This window comes from Lepus europaeus, chromosome 12 (assembly GCF_033115175.1).
Source record: "Lepus europaeus isolate LE1 chromosome 12, mLepTim1.pri, whole genome shotgun sequence".
Lineage (NCBI taxonomy): Eukaryota > Metazoa > Chordata > Mammalia > Lagomorpha > Leporidae > Lepus > Lepus europaeus.
Genome location: NC_084838.1, coordinates 59,745,752 through 59,763,879, shown reverse-complemented (window position 1 = coordinate 59,763,879; position 18,128 = coordinate 59,745,752). Strand labels below are relative to the sequence as shown.

Sequence of the window (18,128 nt, the reverse complement as noted above, 5' to 3'; positions counted from 1 at the left end):
ATGTACTGATTATTAATGGCCAATAAACTGACACTACCTTTTAAAGAAATTATTATTTTGAATATGGCAATAAAGAACATTCAAATCTAAATCTCAAATTCCACAAAGAATCTGTCCATTTCTTTATGATCAGTTTTATAATTGTAACATAATCATATTCAAAGTATTAAAATTCATCTAAGGCAACCTTTGAATTGTTCTCAGGAATGCTACAAAAATTCCTCCTGGTACAGTAGCTCAGGTTGTCTTTTTACAATTTTAAGAACCTGCACATCAACTAGCCCTGCCCTAATCCTGACGACTCCACAGTTAAAGGTTAGGGGAGCCAGGCATCTGTGTTTCCATAAAGCTCCATAGGTTCCCAAGGTAGAGACCTGCTGTGTAAGAGCTCTTTTCTTATTAAGGTGTACAAAGGGCAACCATTCTCCAAAAATTCAGTTCAAACTAATGTGCTCTTCAGGGCAAGAAAACCTCTTCACTTAAACTTTCTGCTTGTGGAAATAAGACATCAAGAATTATAAATAGAATGAAGATACCAATTAAGAGACAATAAAACCATCAATAGTAAATAAAAATATATTAACACTAATACTAGGTAAATAATCTTTACCTGACTAGTATAGTGAAATCATACAAGTCAAAACCATTCCTCATAAAAATAAAGTTGAAAAAATAAGAGGACTATTTGAAATATATACACATCTAAAGATTTTAAATATAAATATCCTGATTACAGTATATCTGATCTTGCGGAGACCTCTAGCCCTTTTACTCATTTTCCCCCCAACTTATTATCCTACTTCCCCTGATCTTCCCTAAAGCTACTCTCTTTTTTTCTTTTTTTCTTTTTTTTTTTTTAATTTTTGACAGGCAGAGTGGACAGTGAGAGAGAGAGAGACAGAGAGAAAGGTCTTCCTTTTGCCGTTGGTTCACCCTCCAATGGCCGCCGCAGTAGCGCGCTGCGGCCGGCGCACTGCGCTGATCCGATGGCAGGAGCCAGGTGCTTATACTGGTCTCCCATGGGGTGCAGGGCCCAAGGACTTGGGCCATCCTCCACTGCACTCCCTGGCCACAGCAGAGAGCTGGCCTGGAAGAGGGGCAACCGGGACAGGATCGGTGCCCCGACGGGGACTAGAACCCGGTGTGCCGGCGCCGCAAGGCGGAGGATTAGCCTAGTGAGCCGCGGCGCCGGCTAAAGCTACTCTCTATCAACAGAAACCTCAGGGGACTATTACTCATATACATTCCCAAGCCCCCTGTGTCCTGGTTTTGTAGCACCTGTCCCACAATTCAGCAACAGTGGATCATTACACAATTCTACTTCCTTGCATTATTCCCAGCTGCTGAGCCCAGCTTGGGGAGAGGGTGGTACATAACTATACCAACTCACTGTATGCAATCTCAGTTGGGATCTCAGCCAGTCATTAAACCCTTTTATCAGGTACTGAATAACAAGCACAAACTTTCAACCCATGTTCCTTGCACCGTACCTGAAGTCTCACTTTGAATTGGGTGGGGCTGAAGGAAGAGATTAAAGCCAGTAAGAAGCAATTCCCTAATTTCTCATAAACTCCGTCTCCTCCACCCTTTCCTTCCCATTACAGAGGCTGCACTGTTCCTCTTCAATTCCCTCTAATGTGCTCTTCCTTCCCTCTTGTCTAGCATACACTAAAATAACTTATACTGACTCCACATCTTTAATCTTTCCTAGTTCTGCTAAGAGAAAGGGTTAAGGTTAGGCAACTTCTTATTATCTTTGAATTTTAAAAACTCCCCTTTGAGGCCATACTTCTGATCCAGCTCTCTGCTGTGGCCTGGGAAAGCAGTGCAAGACGGCCTAGGTCCCAGAGCCCCTGCACCCTCATGGGAAGACCAGGAGGAAGCTCCTGGCTTCAGATCAGCATAACTCCAGCCGTTGTGGCCAACTAGGGAGTGCACCAGTGGATGGAAGACCTCTCTCTCTCCTCTCTCTGTGTAACTTTCAAATAAATCAATCTTTAAAAAAAAAAAAAAAAAAAAAAAAAAAACTTCCCCTTGCCCATGCAAATCTGTTAAATGACCACATTTGCTCCCCCTTTCTTCATATTTCAGAAGTTCAGTGTAACTGCACTACAACACATTTTCATCTCCAACACAGTGCTTCTGGCTTCTGCCCTTAATGTTCAACCAAATGGAGCTCCCCCTAAAGAAATGGGGCCCTGACAAATACCACAACTTGCCCAAGAAGCATCCCCTCAGTCCTAAGAGCCTCCTCTTCCTGCTGGGGCTGGTTCTGCTGTCCACTCTCAGACCTCCGAAAATATGGCGGAGGATCAACCCCCACCTCCCCTCCACTGTATTCCCTCTGGATTCTGGTTTCTCCATTCTTGCCAGTAAGCACCCTCCCCTCTGACTTCACCCATTCTTCTATTTTTATATCAGTGACTGCATCTTCAACTTTTCCCTTTGGTTCCAAAAGGATACACAATCCCCACAGATACTTCCCTTCCTCCTCCAAATGACTTGGATTCCAGACTAACCTCTCCATTTCCAGTATCTAATGTGGTCATCCAAGCCAACACCCTCAAGTCCTATTAGATTCTACCTCTCCCTTTACTGTCCACTCCATCAGCCATCAACTTAACCACCAGTGCTCTTAAATCTGATCTCCTACACTACTGAAAAAACTGCTAGGGTCACTTCGTCCTTCAAATCTCACACCAGCGCTTTCAAAAGGCCTTTCTTAACCTAGTCAGTTATCAACAGACTACCTTAACTCTCCATTTTAACTTTCTTGTCTTATACACTTATTTTCTGTTTCAATTAAAAAAAACACAGCTTCCATGAGAACAGAACCCATGTTATCTCTATTCACTACACAATGCCATGCATAACCCAAAAGTCAGTACTAAAATTCTGAATGAATTTTTCAAGGAGTTGGTCTTGCAGCCCCACCTAATCCCCATCATCACACTGCTTTAAAAAAGAAGGCATAAGGTCCAGCGTTGTGGTGCAGGGGGTTAAACCACTGCCAGCCACGCCAGCATCCCATGTAAGTGCTGGTTCAAGTCCCAGCTGCTCTGCTGCTGATCTAGCTTCCCACTAATGCGCTCAAGAAAGCAGTAGAAGATGGGCCAGAGACCTGAATGGAGTTCCAGGCTCCTGATTTCCACCTAGCCCAGCCTCGGCTGTGGCAGGCATTTGGAAAATGAACCAGCAGATGGAAGATCTTTCGCGCTCTCTCTCTCCATCTCTAACTCTGCCTTTCAAATAAGTAAATAAATCTTTTAAAAATAAAGCATCTCTGGGTTGGGCTTTTGATCTAGTGGTTGAGACACCATTTAAGATGTCCGGTTCCTTATGGGTGCTTGGCCCAGTTCCTGGCTCTGTTCCTGACTCCATCTTCCTGATAGTGCAGATTATGGGAGGCAATGGTGAGGGCTCTGATGTTTGGGTTGCTGCCACCCATGTGAGAGACCTGAATTGAGTTTCCAGTTTTGGCTCTGGCCCAAAAGAAATTGGGAACTGAACTAGTGGATGGGACCTTTTTCTCTCTCAAATAAATAATCTTCTAAAAGTAGTCTCATTGAAAAACTAAATTAATAAAAGGGAGAAAACTAAATTTTAAAATGATTCAGTGACTTCCTACCTACCACATCTCTGTTTCAGTTCTTCAGGGTAACACTTTTTTCCCCTCAAAATTTACAATTTGGGGGCCGGTACTGTGTCACAGCGGGTTAATACCCCCAGCCTGGAGTGCTGGCATCCCATATGGGCACCAGTTCTAGTCCCAGCTGCTCCACTTCTGATCCAGCTCTCTGCTATGGCCTGGGATAGCTGTGGAATATGGCCCAAAGCCTTGAGGCCCCTGTACCCATGTGGGAGACCTGGAAGAAGCTCCTGGCTCCTGCTCGGCGCAGCTCTGGCCGTTGCGGTCAATTAAGGAATGAACCATTGGATGGAAGCCCTGTCTCTTTCTGCGTAACTCTGACTTTCAAATAAATAAATACATCTTTAAAAAAAAAGTTTATAGTCTGGTAAGACTGAAATACAATATACAAAATGCTTGAATTTTCTGTATGCCTCTGTATATACTACTCAAATTGCCTCACATGTCTTTCCTCTCTCCTTCATGTGCATGAGAAAATTCTGCCTCTTTTGAAATCTTGTTAAAGTTATCCCATTCCTTCCCATCTTAACCTACAAAGGATACAAAAATCACTAATTATTTTTCAAATTTTGCTTCCTCATGAGATGCTGAAGTCATGGTTTTATTTATCTGTACATAATAGAGGCATCAACAGGACAGAAATAGGTGTGAATAAAACCTCATATAGGTAGGGACAAACTCACATTAATTGAAAGCACAACATGTATCTGGCCCTACACTGACACACGCTCATTTCACACAATGCAGTTACATAACAAATAATGTCACAGACAACACTGATAAAGTACTCACCTGTGTTTAGGAACCAGTTTTATAAACATTTTATGTGTGTTCAATCATTTCACTTTTTAACTATAAGAATTTATTACTATAATTTTACAGGGACAACAGAGGCAGAGAGTCACTGAAATGAATGAAAACTGATGCATTTTATTTCCAGGTGGGCGGTAATGCACTAAGAAAACAAACAGTGCTTCTTATCTGTGGCACGATCTATACTTCGGACACCATCCTAAGCTCTAGTCCCTGCTGGAAGCCAAGTGACCACATGGCCCAACCACACGTGCAGCTCCACCTCCACCCTAACAGGACTCAAGGTTTAACAGGAGCTGTTCCTGAACATCTCCCTCTCCCTCTCTCTCTCTCGTCCTCTCCCTTTGAGCTTCCCCCACCAGATAATAAACCTTTCCTCTAACTCTGGTGTTTGGTGTTTTGTGGCAGCTTTACAGTGCTGCTAATTAAACAGTCTAATCTAAAAAAGGGCTTAGAGTAAAGGTCAAGTTAAATAAGGTTTTGTTATCTGTTATTCAATTCAAATAAAATAAAAATGCCTTTAAGATCCCTGTAATTAATCAGTGCAAGTACCTTTCTCTTTCTCCCTCTTCTAGCAGCTTTTGGAGTGCTGATGTCAGTTGCTTTAGACACATCCTGAAAAAAAAGCAAATAGCAATAAAACTAGATAAATTACACAAATACTGAAAGAAACATTCTTAAACTGAAATTGACCAGCACGTTTCACCAAAAGCACTGGGAAAATTGCCTTGCTTCTCTGGCCTTTGAAATTGTAAACATTAAAAGTCTTGCCATTATAAAGTGAAAGTAATAGCTATTATCTTCATCTGGAAAACACATTGCCATAGTCAGACTAAATCTAATACATGCTTGCTAATACCCAGAAAGTCTGTCTGTTTAAGTGTATAAAACCACCTTTTCTATAGGAGAAACTGGATTTTAGGGCTGTGAATCTTACAGGTAGCTTGGGTCTTTGGAGACGACCATTTCCTAAGGCCTACAAAGGCAGAGTGCCCACTTGAACTACAGAGCTGCAAGTCAAGTAGGTTTAAGAGCAACTCAGTCTAATGCCTTTTCCAATACATCCACCTGCAGTAGCTCTCTTTAATATGGGAAGATGTGGACCCAACACATTAAGCTACCATCTACAATGCGAGCATTCCAAGTGAGCACCAGTTTGAGTCCCAGCTACTCCTCTTCCAACCCAGCTCCCTGCTAATGGCCTGGGAAAGCAGTGGAAGATGGCCCAAGTGCCTTAGGCCCCTGCCATCCACATGGGAGACCCAGATGGAGTTCCAGCTTCCTGCTAACATGCGAGGCAGCAGATAACGGCTCAAGCACACAGATGGGAGACAGGGATGGAGTTCTAGGCTCCCAGCATCAGCATGGCTCAGCCCCAACCATTACAGGAATTTGAGAGAGTGAACCAGATGGATGATCTCTCTGTCTCTGGCATTCAAATAAAAATATAAAATTTAACAATATTCCTAACAAACACTAATTACCTCATAGCTGGACTTCATGTTTTGTTTTAAGATTTATTTATTTGAAAGGCAGTTACAAAGAGAAAGGGAGAGGTAGATCTTCCATCTGCTGGTTCACTCCCCAAATGGCTGCAACCTGGAACTCCAGCCAGGTCTCCCACATGGGTACAGGGGCCCAAACACTTGGACCTTCTTCTGCTGCTTTCCCCAGGCCATTAGCAGTGAGCTGGATCAGAACTGGAGAAGCCAAGACACAAACTGATCCTCACATGGAATGTCAGCATCATCTTAATTTGCTACGCACAACACCAATCCCAGACTTCATGTTTGAAACATAAAAATAATTTCAAATAGAACACCCATGCCTCTTAAAGATGCAAATTATGACATTTGGCAGTTATACAAATATAAGCCTCAAATGTCTTCTCATTCATTTTTGACATACTTTCTGATTACTCTCAGAGACAGGCATTTAGCCTCACAGTTAACATACCCACATCACTAACTAGAACAACTAAGTTGTATTGGAATAACTGAGTTGGATTCCAGGCTCTGGCTCCTATGTCCTGCTTCCCAAGCATACAGACTCTGGGAGGCAAAAGTGATGGCTCAAGTAATTAGGTTCCTGCCACCCATGTGGGAGACCTGGAATGTAATAATCCCAGCTTCTGGTTCTAACTGGCCTACCTGATCATTCCAAGAATTAGGAGAAGGAACCAGTGGATTGGAACTGCCTCTCTGTCCAGCTCTCAGGTAAATTTTTTAAAATTTACTTTCTACTTTGTCACAATCATTTCACAATTTCTTCCTTGCAACAAAATGGGTTTAGAGTGAATGAGAAATGACACATACCTCATTGCTGGCTTTTTCTTCATGATCAGTATCTTCCTTTGAAACACTAGTTTCTTTTTCTTCAGCTTCAACATCAGATGAGGCATTTGATTGTTTAGTTGATGCCTGTAAGCCATCAACTCTATTAATTTCACAAAATAAGGTTCTACCCCAACTTTAAAAAATTTTGTACTCATGAAAAAAATCAAAAGCCTGTTTACAAGAAAGTTACAAAAGTATTCTGATTTCTGCTCCACAGGACACTTAAAATATGTTCAATTTTAAAGTAATTTTAAATGCCAGTGTTTCTTTTTAAATCTTATAAGGGTCTGTATTCCTGTACAAAGTGTGAGAGTTAGACTTTCATCTATTAAAACCCAGTTTATGGGGGTTGGCACTGTAGTGTAGTATGCTAAGCCTCTGCCTACGGTGCCAGAATCCCGTTAAGGGCACCAGTTCAAATCCAGGCTGCTCCTCTTCCAATCCAGCGCTATGCTAATGGCCTAGAAAAGCAGAAGACAATGGCCCAAGTGCTTAGGCCCCTGCACCCACATGGAAGAACCAGAAGAAGCTCCTGGCTCCTGGCTTTGGATCAGCTCAACGCTGGTCACTGTGGCCATTTGGGGAGTGAACCAGTGGTTGGAAAACCTTTCTCTCTGTCTCTGCCTCTCAAATAAATCTTAAAAAAAAAAAAAAAAAAAAAATCCCAGTTTATTTAAAATGCCGATTCCTGAAATCCAAACTTGGGTGATTCTCATTTAAAGCTGTTTAGTCCAGTAATCATTGCTAAATTTTAAAAAGCACTCTTCCCTGCGATAGACAAACTTAAGTCTGGGAGTCCTAGACTTTCAGAATGCCAGGCAAAAGGGGGGAGAATGAGAAACGACCCAGAATACTTTTGGGAGTGGGGCAAGCCAACATCTAGTAGATTCCAGCAATCTAACCCAAACCACCTCTTTTTCTGTTTCCTCTTCGAAGTTTTATAAACTGAACCTATTTCCTCTGTTGTAAACAGGCAATGCTGATAATCTATTATTATAAAGATGATATAAAAATGTCCTGGGGGCCAGCGCTGTGGCACAGCAGGTTAAAGCCCTGGCCTGAAGCACTGGCATCCCATATGGGTGCCAGTTCTAGTCCCGGCTGCCCTCCTTCCGATCCTGCTCTCTGCTATGGGCCTTGGAAGGAGAAGATGGCCCAAGTCCTTGGGCCCCAGCACCCACGTGGGAGACCAGGAAGAAGCTCCTGGCTCCATTGTGGCCATCTGGGGAGTGAACCAGAGGAAGACCTCTCTCTCTGTCTCTACCTCTCTCTGTAACTCAAATAAATAAAAATAAATCTTTTAAAAAAATGCCCTGAAGATTACTTAGTGATATAGGAATTTTTAAAAATCATGACAACCAATCTTTTTTTTTAATTAAATGTGGGCATCGCTGCTTTTCCAAAACTCTAGAATATGGAACACTGTGGATGTGTCTGGGCCTGGGAATCACAAGAGTATATCAGATCAGCACAATCATTCATACTTTGATAAAAACAGAAAAGGTAATTTGGTTGCATCCACAAAACCTACCAAGGCTTTCATGGTGGAGCAGAAAATCCCATTTCTACAGGGAGAAAACTACCTAGGGATTAAGTAGGGAGATAGAATAAAGGACAGCATTATCATGCTGGGCAATCTGGAGGATGAAAAGGATCATGACCATAACAGTGCAGTCACAGAACTGCGAAATGTTAATTTCAGAAACAATCCATTTCATTTATTTAGACAAATTCCTCCCATTACACTGTCAGGGCAATGATGGGAACCCTAGCATCCATTCAACACATACACAGTGAATATTTATGCTTGCTCACTCTGTTTCCCTCTCTCTTTATGTGTGTGTGTATAAAATCTGTGGCAGTTACTGACAAATATCAAAGTAACAGATGGTAATCAAGGCACATAACTGCGACCCTGGAGCAAAGATTTCTATATTCCAGATAGAGGAGCATCTGAAAAGTTCTCAAAGGTGAGACAAGCATAGCACTCCTGTGAAGAACTTTAAAAAGGTTGAGTACAAAGTTGCAGAATGTTCAGTTTTCTCCCCAGCTGCTGACCACTCAAGTTTTAATAAAAGAACTTTCATTGACAAATGAGAAGCTATCAATAGTTTCATAAAGATCTCCACTTACAGCTTTCTGGTCCCATTATAAAACCTGGATGGTTTATTTTAAATCCTAAACTTTAGGACTACATAGTTCAAGAGTGCAACTGACAATATAGAAAAAAAAGTCAGTAAGTACTAACAGCCAGAATAGAGAAAAAAATAAGAGAAACAGTAAGTTCTGTTGTATGAAAAAAAAAAATGATACAAATTGGGTACCAACCACTCCATGAAAAATTTAGTGTCATGTATAATTAACAAAGTCTTGGACACAAAAAAATAAGAGAAAAGAAAAAGTCTAATAAATCTGCAGTTTTAGATGTGATATATATAATCTGCAGTGTTGCACTTTGGTAACCATTTCATTTGACCCATGTGAGGTTCATATTCTAATACTATGTATATAAATAGAGAATAAGAAAACTGAAGCACACACTCTGTAAATTACAGAACCTGAATTAAGAAGAAAAAATTAACAACACACGTGGTTTAAATTCAAGGATATAGGCAGCAGCAGGTTTATTTATTTATTTATTTTTTAAATTTTTGACAGGCAGAGTGGACAGTGAGAGAGAAAGAGACAGAGAGAAAGGTCTTCCTTTGCTGTTGGTTCACCCTCCAATGGCCGCCACGGCCGGTGTGCTGTGGCCGGTGCACCGCGCTGATCCGAAGGCAGGAGCCAGGTGCTTATCCTGGTCTCCCATGGAGTGCAGGGCCCAAGCACTGGGGCCATCCTCCACTGCCTTCCCGGGCCATAGCAGAGAGCTGGCCTGGAAGAGGGGCAACCGGGACAGAATCCGGCACCCTGACCGGGACTAGAACCCGGTGTGCCGGCGCCGCAGGCGGAGGATTAGCCTGTTGAGCTATGGCGCCGTCCTAAGCATCAGGAGTTTGACCAAGGTTAAGGCACTCACATTCTGTATCATAGCTTCCTGCTAAGGCACAAGCTGGGAGGCAGCACTGATGGCTCAAGTAGTTGGGTCCTTCTAACCATTAATGGGGAGACATGGAATGAGCTCCTAGCTCCTGGCCAAGCCATTGTAGGCTTCTGAGAAATGAACCACCGGAGGAAAGCTCACTTTGCCTATCCCTCTCTGCCTCTCAAATTACAAAAAATTTCAATGATGTGTCAAATAATAAACCCTTAATCAGTAAGTTAATAACTGAGTATTTGTTTTCTTTAAAATGCTTAGCCATGCAAGTAATTTTATCAATTCATCTACACATGAACAAGAACACACCAATTTAACCTGAATTTTGTGATAAGACATTTATTTTCCTACAATTAGGGTACTGATTATTCCCCAAGATTGAGTAAATAATACTAAATTTTATGTAATATGACTCACCTGTTGACTTGAAAATTTCACTTTCGGATTGTTATCTATCTCCCATAAACCTTCATTAAAACCTTTTCGTTTATTTGGCTTGCCATACTTTTCCTTATTTTCTGAGTAAGGAAAAATATCCTTTGGTCCTAAAAAAGCACTAAAAAAGAAGATGGATATGAGTGCAAAGAAACTTCAATTAAATAATAAGCCACTGAACAGCACTACCCCATGATCTACTCATCAAAAATTCTTAATCTAAACTGCATTATAAATCTTACGTAAATGGTAAACACAAGTAAATACACTTAATTCTTTTACTAAGATCTGTAATCCTATTAAAAAAGAAACATGGCCAGCAATGTAGTGGGCAAAGACGCCACCTGTGGCACTGGCATCCCATATGGGCACCAGTTAGATTTCCGGCTGCTCTGCTTCTGATGCAGTGCCCTGCTAATGTGCCTGGGAAAGCAGCGGAGGACAGCCCAAATCCTTGGGCCCCTGCACCCACTTGGGAGACCAGGAAGAAGCTCCTGGCTTCATTCTGGCCCAGCCAAGTCACTGCAGGCATTTGGGGAGTGAACTAGCAGATGGAAGACCTCTCTCTTTCTCTGTCTCTCCCTCTCTCTCTCTCCATCTGCCTTTCAAATAAAATCTTTAAAAAAAGAAAAAAATAGGCTGGCGCCGTGGCTTAACAGGCTAATCCTCTGCCTTGCGGCGCCGGCACACCGGGTTCTAGTCCCGGTCGGGGCGCCGGATTCTATCCCGGTTGCCCCTCTTCCAGGCCAGCTCTCTGCTATGGCCCGGGAAGGCAGTGGAGGATGGCCCAAGTCTTTGGGCCCTGCACCCGCATGGGAGACCAGGAGAAGCACCTGGCTCCTGGCTTCGGATCAGCGCGATGTGCTGGCTGCGGCGGCCATTGGAGGGTGAACCAACGGCAAAAAGGAAGACCTTTCTCTCTGTCTCTCTCTCTCACTATCCACTCTGCCTGTCAAAAAAAAAAAAGAGGAAGACCTTTCTCTCTGCCTCTCTCTCTCACTATCCACTCTGCCTGTCAAAAAAAAAAAAAAATAGATGGGGGCCAGTGATCTGGCATAGTAGGCTAGGCCTCCACCTGCAGCGCCGGCTTCCAGTATGAATGCCGGTTCATGTCTCAGCTGCTCCTCTTCCAATCCAGCTTCTGCTGTGGCCTCAGAAAGCAGAAGATGGCCCAAGAGCTTGGGCCTTTTCACCTGTGTGTGAGACCGGGAGGAAACTCCTGGCTCCCAGCTTCAGTTAGGCCCATCTCTGGCCGTTGAGGCTATTTGGGGAATGAACAAGTAGACGAAGACCTGTCTCTCCCTCTGTCTGTAACTCTCTCAAATAAATAAACAAATTTTTTGAAAAAAATAGAGAAAAAGAAACCTCCAAAAGTTGGACAATGTAAATGTACTTAACTCAATGAACCATACATTTTAAAAGGTTAAAACAGTAAATTTCCTTTAACCACAAAAAACAATCATAAAAACCTTTGACAACAGCATTAATAAACACTTTGCACTCCAAATACAATTTTCCTGCAAAACAATTTGGTTACACAATTTATGAAACTGTCAAAAGTTTATTATCTAAATTTACATTTTTAAAATGTCTTAAGTATTTCATTCAATGAGTGAATTAGATAAATACTATAGCCAGTTTATTTACATATACACAGTCAACTATTATTATTTGTGGCAGTTATGTTTTTTTAATTCACCATGAACACTAAGTTGGTGACTTAGAGCTGAACCACTGCTCCTTAGGAAATATACAAGATTAGGCCCTTTAACAACATTTTAGTAAACCAGTCAATATTAGTTGATTGTGTTTTTTCTGTGTTATATTTTTCTGTGTATTTTTATTAAAAGACATCTTATTTAATATAAGAATAGACTGTTAATTAACACTGTGCTCAAAGCCAGCCACTTACATAACACATACTTTCTCTATGAAAGCACATCATAGCCACCTTGCACTCTACAGCATTGCAGCACTACACCTGACAGCTAGGTTAAGAAGTAAGTGCAAAATGCAAAAACCTATGGCAATAAATAGATTGCAAAACAGACTTGTTTACAGCATGAGAATCTGAACAAAGTACTTCCTTGTTCAACCTCTGCAGGAAAAGCATCCATTAGACACCTCAGATTGTTATGCTATTCTACGTACATCTTCGAATGATCTCACAGGTGCTGCAAGTATTTATTTGGAATGACAAATTTTAGTGACTAGGCAAATTCACAAATAATAAGCATCAACTCAGTATGCATGACTACACATATATGCACACATTTCCTTATGTCATTTATGCAGGAGTCTCTCAATCTATAAAAGCAGACAGCTTTTGAGTTTTTTGCTATGAGAACTGAATGTACATTCCAAAGCAACAGGAAAATGGAACTGATAGTCATTTCCTCTAAAGTGCACTAAAACTTAAAGGTATTACAATTAGATATATTTATTTATAAATAGACATTTATTTACAAATATATATATATATAAATACATAAATCTATCTGCTGGAGCCGGCGCTGTGGCACAGTGGGTTAATGCCCTGTCCTGAAGTGCCAGCATCCCATATGGGCACCGGTCTGAGACCCGGCTGCTCCACTTCCGATCCAGCTCTCTGCTGTGGCCTGGGAAAGCAGTGGAAGACGGCTCAAGTCCTTGGACCCCTGCACCAGCATGGGAGACTGGGAAGAGGCTCCTGAATTCTGGCTTTGGATTGGCATGGCTCTAGCCATTGCAGCCAACTAGGGAGTGAACCATCAGATGGAAGACCCCTCTCTCTCTCTCTCTGCCTCTCCTCTCTCTCTGTAACTGACTTTCAAATAGATAAATCTTTAAAAAAATAATCCATCCATCTGCTGAAATTCTTTAAGAAATCAGGGACCTAATGACTAGTTGACTCTAGCCAGAATACTCTGAAAGGATTTTAAAGAAAATTTCCATTCAAGTGAGAATTAGGGGCAGATGTCTGGCCTAGCAGTTAAGACATCCACATAGCATATGGGAGTGCCTGTGTTTGAATTCGAGCTTCCCTCCTGATTGCAGCTTCCAACTGAAGTACACCCTGAGAGGAAGCGTGTGATGGCTCCAGTGGTTCGGGTCTCTGCCACTCAGAAGATACCTGGCCGTTGGAAGCGAACCAGTGGACAGAAACTTTCTTCATGTGTGTGTGCATGCACATGTTCATGCCTCTCAATAAATAAAAACTGTAACAGCACATTTTGGAGCTCTATTTAAATATGAGGGTATATAAAAGTTTATTATTTCAATTCTGTAAATCAGGGATACTCAACATATCTACGTATTTTAATTGTACATCTCAATTTCAAAATAATATACATTATATATATACTAGGAGTAAAGAATACCAGTAACTTCATTCATGAAGAAATTTACTTGGGGCAGGGGATATGGGGGCTGGCACTGTGGCATAGCAGGTTAAGACACTGCCTGCAGTGCCAACATCCTATATGGGCGTCAGTTCTAGTCCTGGCTGCTCTACTTCTGATCCAGCTCTCTGCTATGACCTGGGAAAGCAGCAGAGGATGACCCAAGTCCTTGGATCTCTGTACCTGCATGGAGACCCAGAAGAAGCTCCTGGCTCCGGCCGTTGCGGCCATTTGGGAAGTGAACCAGTGGATGGAAAACCTCTATCTCTGCACCTCTGTAACTCTGCCTTTCAAACAAATAAATAAATCTTAAAAAAAAAAAAAAAGAAAAGAAGAAGAAATTTACTTGGGGATTAAACTGAAATTATCATCTCATTTCATCAAGAATTTCAGGTTTTTATTAGGTATCATTCATTTCTGCCTCAAATCAGAAAAATTGGCATTTATAGTTAAAACAGTACAATTCTCCTATGCAATTGATTTCAAATTCTAAATGTATGACTTCAATTCAACTTTCATCAAAAATATACTTCTAGTGGCAGGCACTGTGGTTAACTGCTGCTTGGGGCACCTGCGTCCCATATCAGAATTCCTGACTCAAGTTCCAGCTACTCCACACTTATACTCCAGCTTCCTACTGATGCGCCTGGGCAGCAGCAGATAATGGATTAACCACTTGGATTCTTGCCCTATGTGAGAGACTCTGATCGGAGTTCCTGGATCTTGGCCTTGGCCTGGTGTAGCTCCTGGTTGTTGCGGGTGTCTGGGGAGTGAACCAGAGGATGGACAGAAGATAACTGTTGTTGTGTGTCTCCCTCCCTCTCTGTCATTCTGCCTTTCAGATGAAATAAATAAATCTTATATATTTCTAGCTAGAATCAATGCAACACAAATTTTCAGTCCCTCATGAAACCCCACAAAAACAGGAGGATTATTTTAAAGGTATAAATAGACTCAACACCAAGCAAGACAAGAGATAAATTGGAATCTAAGTCAGAAAAGGCTGACTCCTAAGCCAACAATGGAGACAAAGTCAGCACTCTCACTTACAGTTCAAATGCCCTAACGGGCTCAAAATTGTCGACAGCAACTCCAGAAAGTAGGGAGAGACTTTAAAAACATCTAATTATAGAAAAATGCTTTAAAACCTCAAATATGAAGTACATTTAGATGACTCTAAACATAAAAGCCATTGAAAATGACTCATCTATCATAACATTTAGTATATCAAGGTTTGAAATAAGTATTTCTAAACAGATTATTTTTATTCATCTCAAAACAGGCAGTCTTTCCTTTGCATGGGAGTGTAAGCAAAAATCACTGTGCAAAGCACAATGGGAAATAATCAACAGAAAAATCAGTGATTGTTCCATGACTTAAAAATTGTCAAGGAGTCGGCACTGGGGTGCTGGCATTTGATATGGGAGCTGGCTCAAATCCTATCTGTTCCACTTCCAATCCAGGTCCCTGCTAATGGCCTGGGAAAACAGTTTAAGGAGGCCCAAGTATTTGGGCTCTTGCACCCACATGAGAGACTGGGAAGAAGGTCCTGGCTCCTGGCTTGGGATCAGCTCAGCTCTGGTGATTGTGGCCATTTGGAGAGTGAACCAGTGGATGGAAGACCTCTCTGTCTCCCTGTGCTGTAACTCTGCCTCTCAAATAAGTAAACCTTTAAAAAAATAAAAATTGTCAAAACACTAAACAGCATTACTGACAATTATCAATTTGTAATGAAATAAAACAATAAAGCCAATACTTAGTACACTATAACTTAAACATTAGAAACATCGAGATTAAATTTATTTAGTTTCAACAGGAGTTGCCTTCTTCTATAGCTTAACATATGGAACGAGCATATTCTAGACCTTGGTGAATTGTGATATTCCCAAGTTTGGATCTGCTTACAACACTTAATTCTTTGTACATTTAATTTTTTTTTTTTTTTTTTTGGACAGGCAGAGTGGACAGTGAGAGAGAGACAGAGAGAAAGGTCTTCCTTTTGCCGTTGGTTCACCCTCCAATGGCCGCCGCGGTAGCGTGCTGCGGCCGGCGCACCGCGCTGTTCCGATGGCAGGAGCCAGGTGCTTCTCCTGGTCTCCCATGGGGTGCAGGGCCCAAGGACTTGGGCCATCCTCCACTGCACTCCCTGGCCACAGCAGAGAGCTGGCCTGGAAGAGGGGCAACCGGGACAGGATCGGTGCCCCGACCGGGACTAGAACCCGGTGTGCCGGCGCCGCAAGGCGGAGGATTAGCCTGTTGAGCCACGGCGCCGGCCCATTTAATTTCTTTTATTTGAAAGGTAGAGAAACAAAGAACAAGCTCCCACCTGTTAGTTCACTCCCCAAAGTCTGCAACAGCCAGGGCTGGACCAGGCTGCAACCAGGAGCCCAGAACCCAATCCAGATCTCCCATGTGGACAGCATGAACCCAGCTATTTTAATTATCACCTGCCGTGTGCATTAGCAAAAAGTTGGGGATCAGTCTTCGGTATATAAAGAAAATTGAAAATGAATCTTGATGTGAATGGAATGGGAGAGGGAGCGGGAGATGGGAGGGTTGCGGGTGAGAGGGAAGTAATGGGGGGGGGGAGCCATTGTAATCCATAAACTGTACTTTGGAAATTTATATTTACTAAATAAAAGTTAAAAAAAAAAGTTGGGGATCAGTAGCAGAGCCAGGACTCAAACTCAGCTACCCTAAGATGCCATCCCAGGTGGCATCTTAGTCACTGTGTCAAACATTTGTCCCTCTTCGTACTTTTTAAGTCATTATACTATCTTTATTGTTTTTCTGTTGGCATCATTTCCTCTGGAACATCATCCTCCTACTACACTCACTTCCCCTCATGTTCGGTTAATAACACTGCTTGCCCTTCATCACTTCACTAGGACATTAGTCTCTCTCCAACTGCACATATCTTCATTCACAAGGTCATCTATTTTTCTAACCTCCACTAATATTAATCAATTTCTTTTCTAGTATTGTTACTGGTTTCTTCCTGAACTTTTCATCTTTGTAGGCTAATTTCCTCTTCTTTTTATCTTGGTAAGATCAAACATGGGTATATTACTGGGATAAAGAGGCCATCTATGGGGCCAGCACTGTGGCTCAGTAGGTTAATCCTCTGTCTGCAGTGTTGGCATCCCATATGGACACCAGTTCTAGTCCCAACTGCTCCTCTTCTGATCCAGCTCTCTGCTTTGGCCTGGGAAAGCAGTAGAAGATGGCCTAAACACCTGGGCCCCTGCACCTGACGCGGGAAATGCGGAAGAAGCTCCTAGCTTTGGATCGGTACAGTTCCGGCCACTGCAGCCAATAGGGGAGTGAACCAGCAGACGGAAGACCTTTATATCTCTCTCTCACTGTAACTCTCTCTCCCAAATAAATAAATGAATAAAATCTTAAAAAAAAAAAAAAAAAAAAAAAAGAGGCCATCTATGTTCTGCTGTATGATTTGAAAAAAAAAAAAAAAAAGATGCTTAGTCACCAATCACCAAGAATTTTTCAAAGTGACAAAATGCACCCAATTTACATCTTTATTTATGGACTGAAAAGCTAGCAGCAAATATCAGTCTATGTAACTGCACAGACTGTAACACAGCAGGATAAGCCAAAGTTTAACCATATTGCTAGGTAACGGTGCTACTTAATTAAACCAAGGTAACTGAAACATATGCATACTGGAATCATGCAAACCTGATGGCACGTGCCTTCTCTTAAATTCCACTTTTATCAGTCAAGCAAGTGACATCTTGCTCTGTTTCTGACTGCACTGTGTCATTACCTGGTCTTGATTTGTTTGATTCTTGTCTCACAAAATAAAACACTGCTATTTCATCGTATTAATAAAATCTGAAAGTCTGAATAGAATTCTAGACATTCACAGAATATAATCAACTCACATTTGGTCTTATTCAACCATCTCATTTCACATATAGCCTTTCATTATATTTGGTTTATCTTTATCTTCAATTTTGCTGAATAGGTTTTTAAAATTCATCCCTCATTCCTCCTTGCAGATTTCTGTGTCCTACTTTCCATTTTTTATAACTCATGTTCTTACATCACAAATAAATTCACAAGTTTTTTTTTTTTTTTTAATTTTTGACAGAGTGGACAGTGAGAGAGAGACAGAGAGAAAGGTCTTCCTTTACCGTTGGTTCACCCTCCAATGGCCGCTGTGGCCTGCACGCTGCAGCTGGCGCATCGTGCTGATCTGAGGCCAGGAGCCAGGTACTTCCTCCTGGTCTCCCATGCGGGTGCAGGGCCCAAGGACTTGGGCTATCCTCCACTGCACTCCCGGGCCACAGCAGAGCTGGACTGGAAGAGGAGCAACCGGGACAGAATCCAGCGCCCCAACCGGGACTAGAACCCCGTGTGCCGGCGCCGCAGGAGGAGGCTTAGCCTAGTGAGCCACGGCGCTGGCCACAAGTCTTAATATACCAAAAATTAAATGCCCTCCCAACAGAAAAGACCTT

At 42.1% G+C, this 18,128-nt stretch overlaps 2 protein-coding genes across 10 annotated transcripts in view; one reads left to right on the top strand and one right to left on the bottom strand.

The window, feature by feature from the left end:
* The window catches only part of SNAPC3 (small nuclear RNA activating complex polypeptide 3), a 70,281-nt gene extending 65,420 nt beyond the window's left edge, over positions 1–4,861 (top strand). Inside the window, exon 11 of the transcript XR_009867643.1 lies at positions 4,590–4,861. The gene's annotated coding sequence lies outside the window, so the exon portion shown is untranslated. The remainder of the gene's footprint in view (positions 1–4,589) is intronic.
* PSIP1 (PC4 and SRSF1 interacting protein 1) overlaps positions 1–18,128 on the bottom strand; it is a 51,727-nt gene that overhangs the window by 18,397 nt on the left and 15,202 nt on the right. For 3 of the 9 annotated variants that reach the window (XM_062208216.1, XM_062208217.1, XM_062208210.1), the window contains exons 3-5: positions 10,253–10,391; positions 6,778–6,882; positions 5,015–5,077 (exon numbers count right to left, since the gene is read on the bottom strand). In XM_062208216.1, coding sequence (XP_062064200.1) covers positions 5,015–5,077; positions 6,778–6,882; positions 10,253–10,391 — 307 coding nt within the window. Of the gene's footprint in view, positions 1–5,014; positions 5,105–6,777; positions 6,883–10,252; positions 10,392–18,128 lie in introns of all 9 variants that reach the window. The other 6 variants (XM_062208209.1, XM_062208211.1, XM_062208213.1 and 3 more) reach the window with 4 other exon arrangements.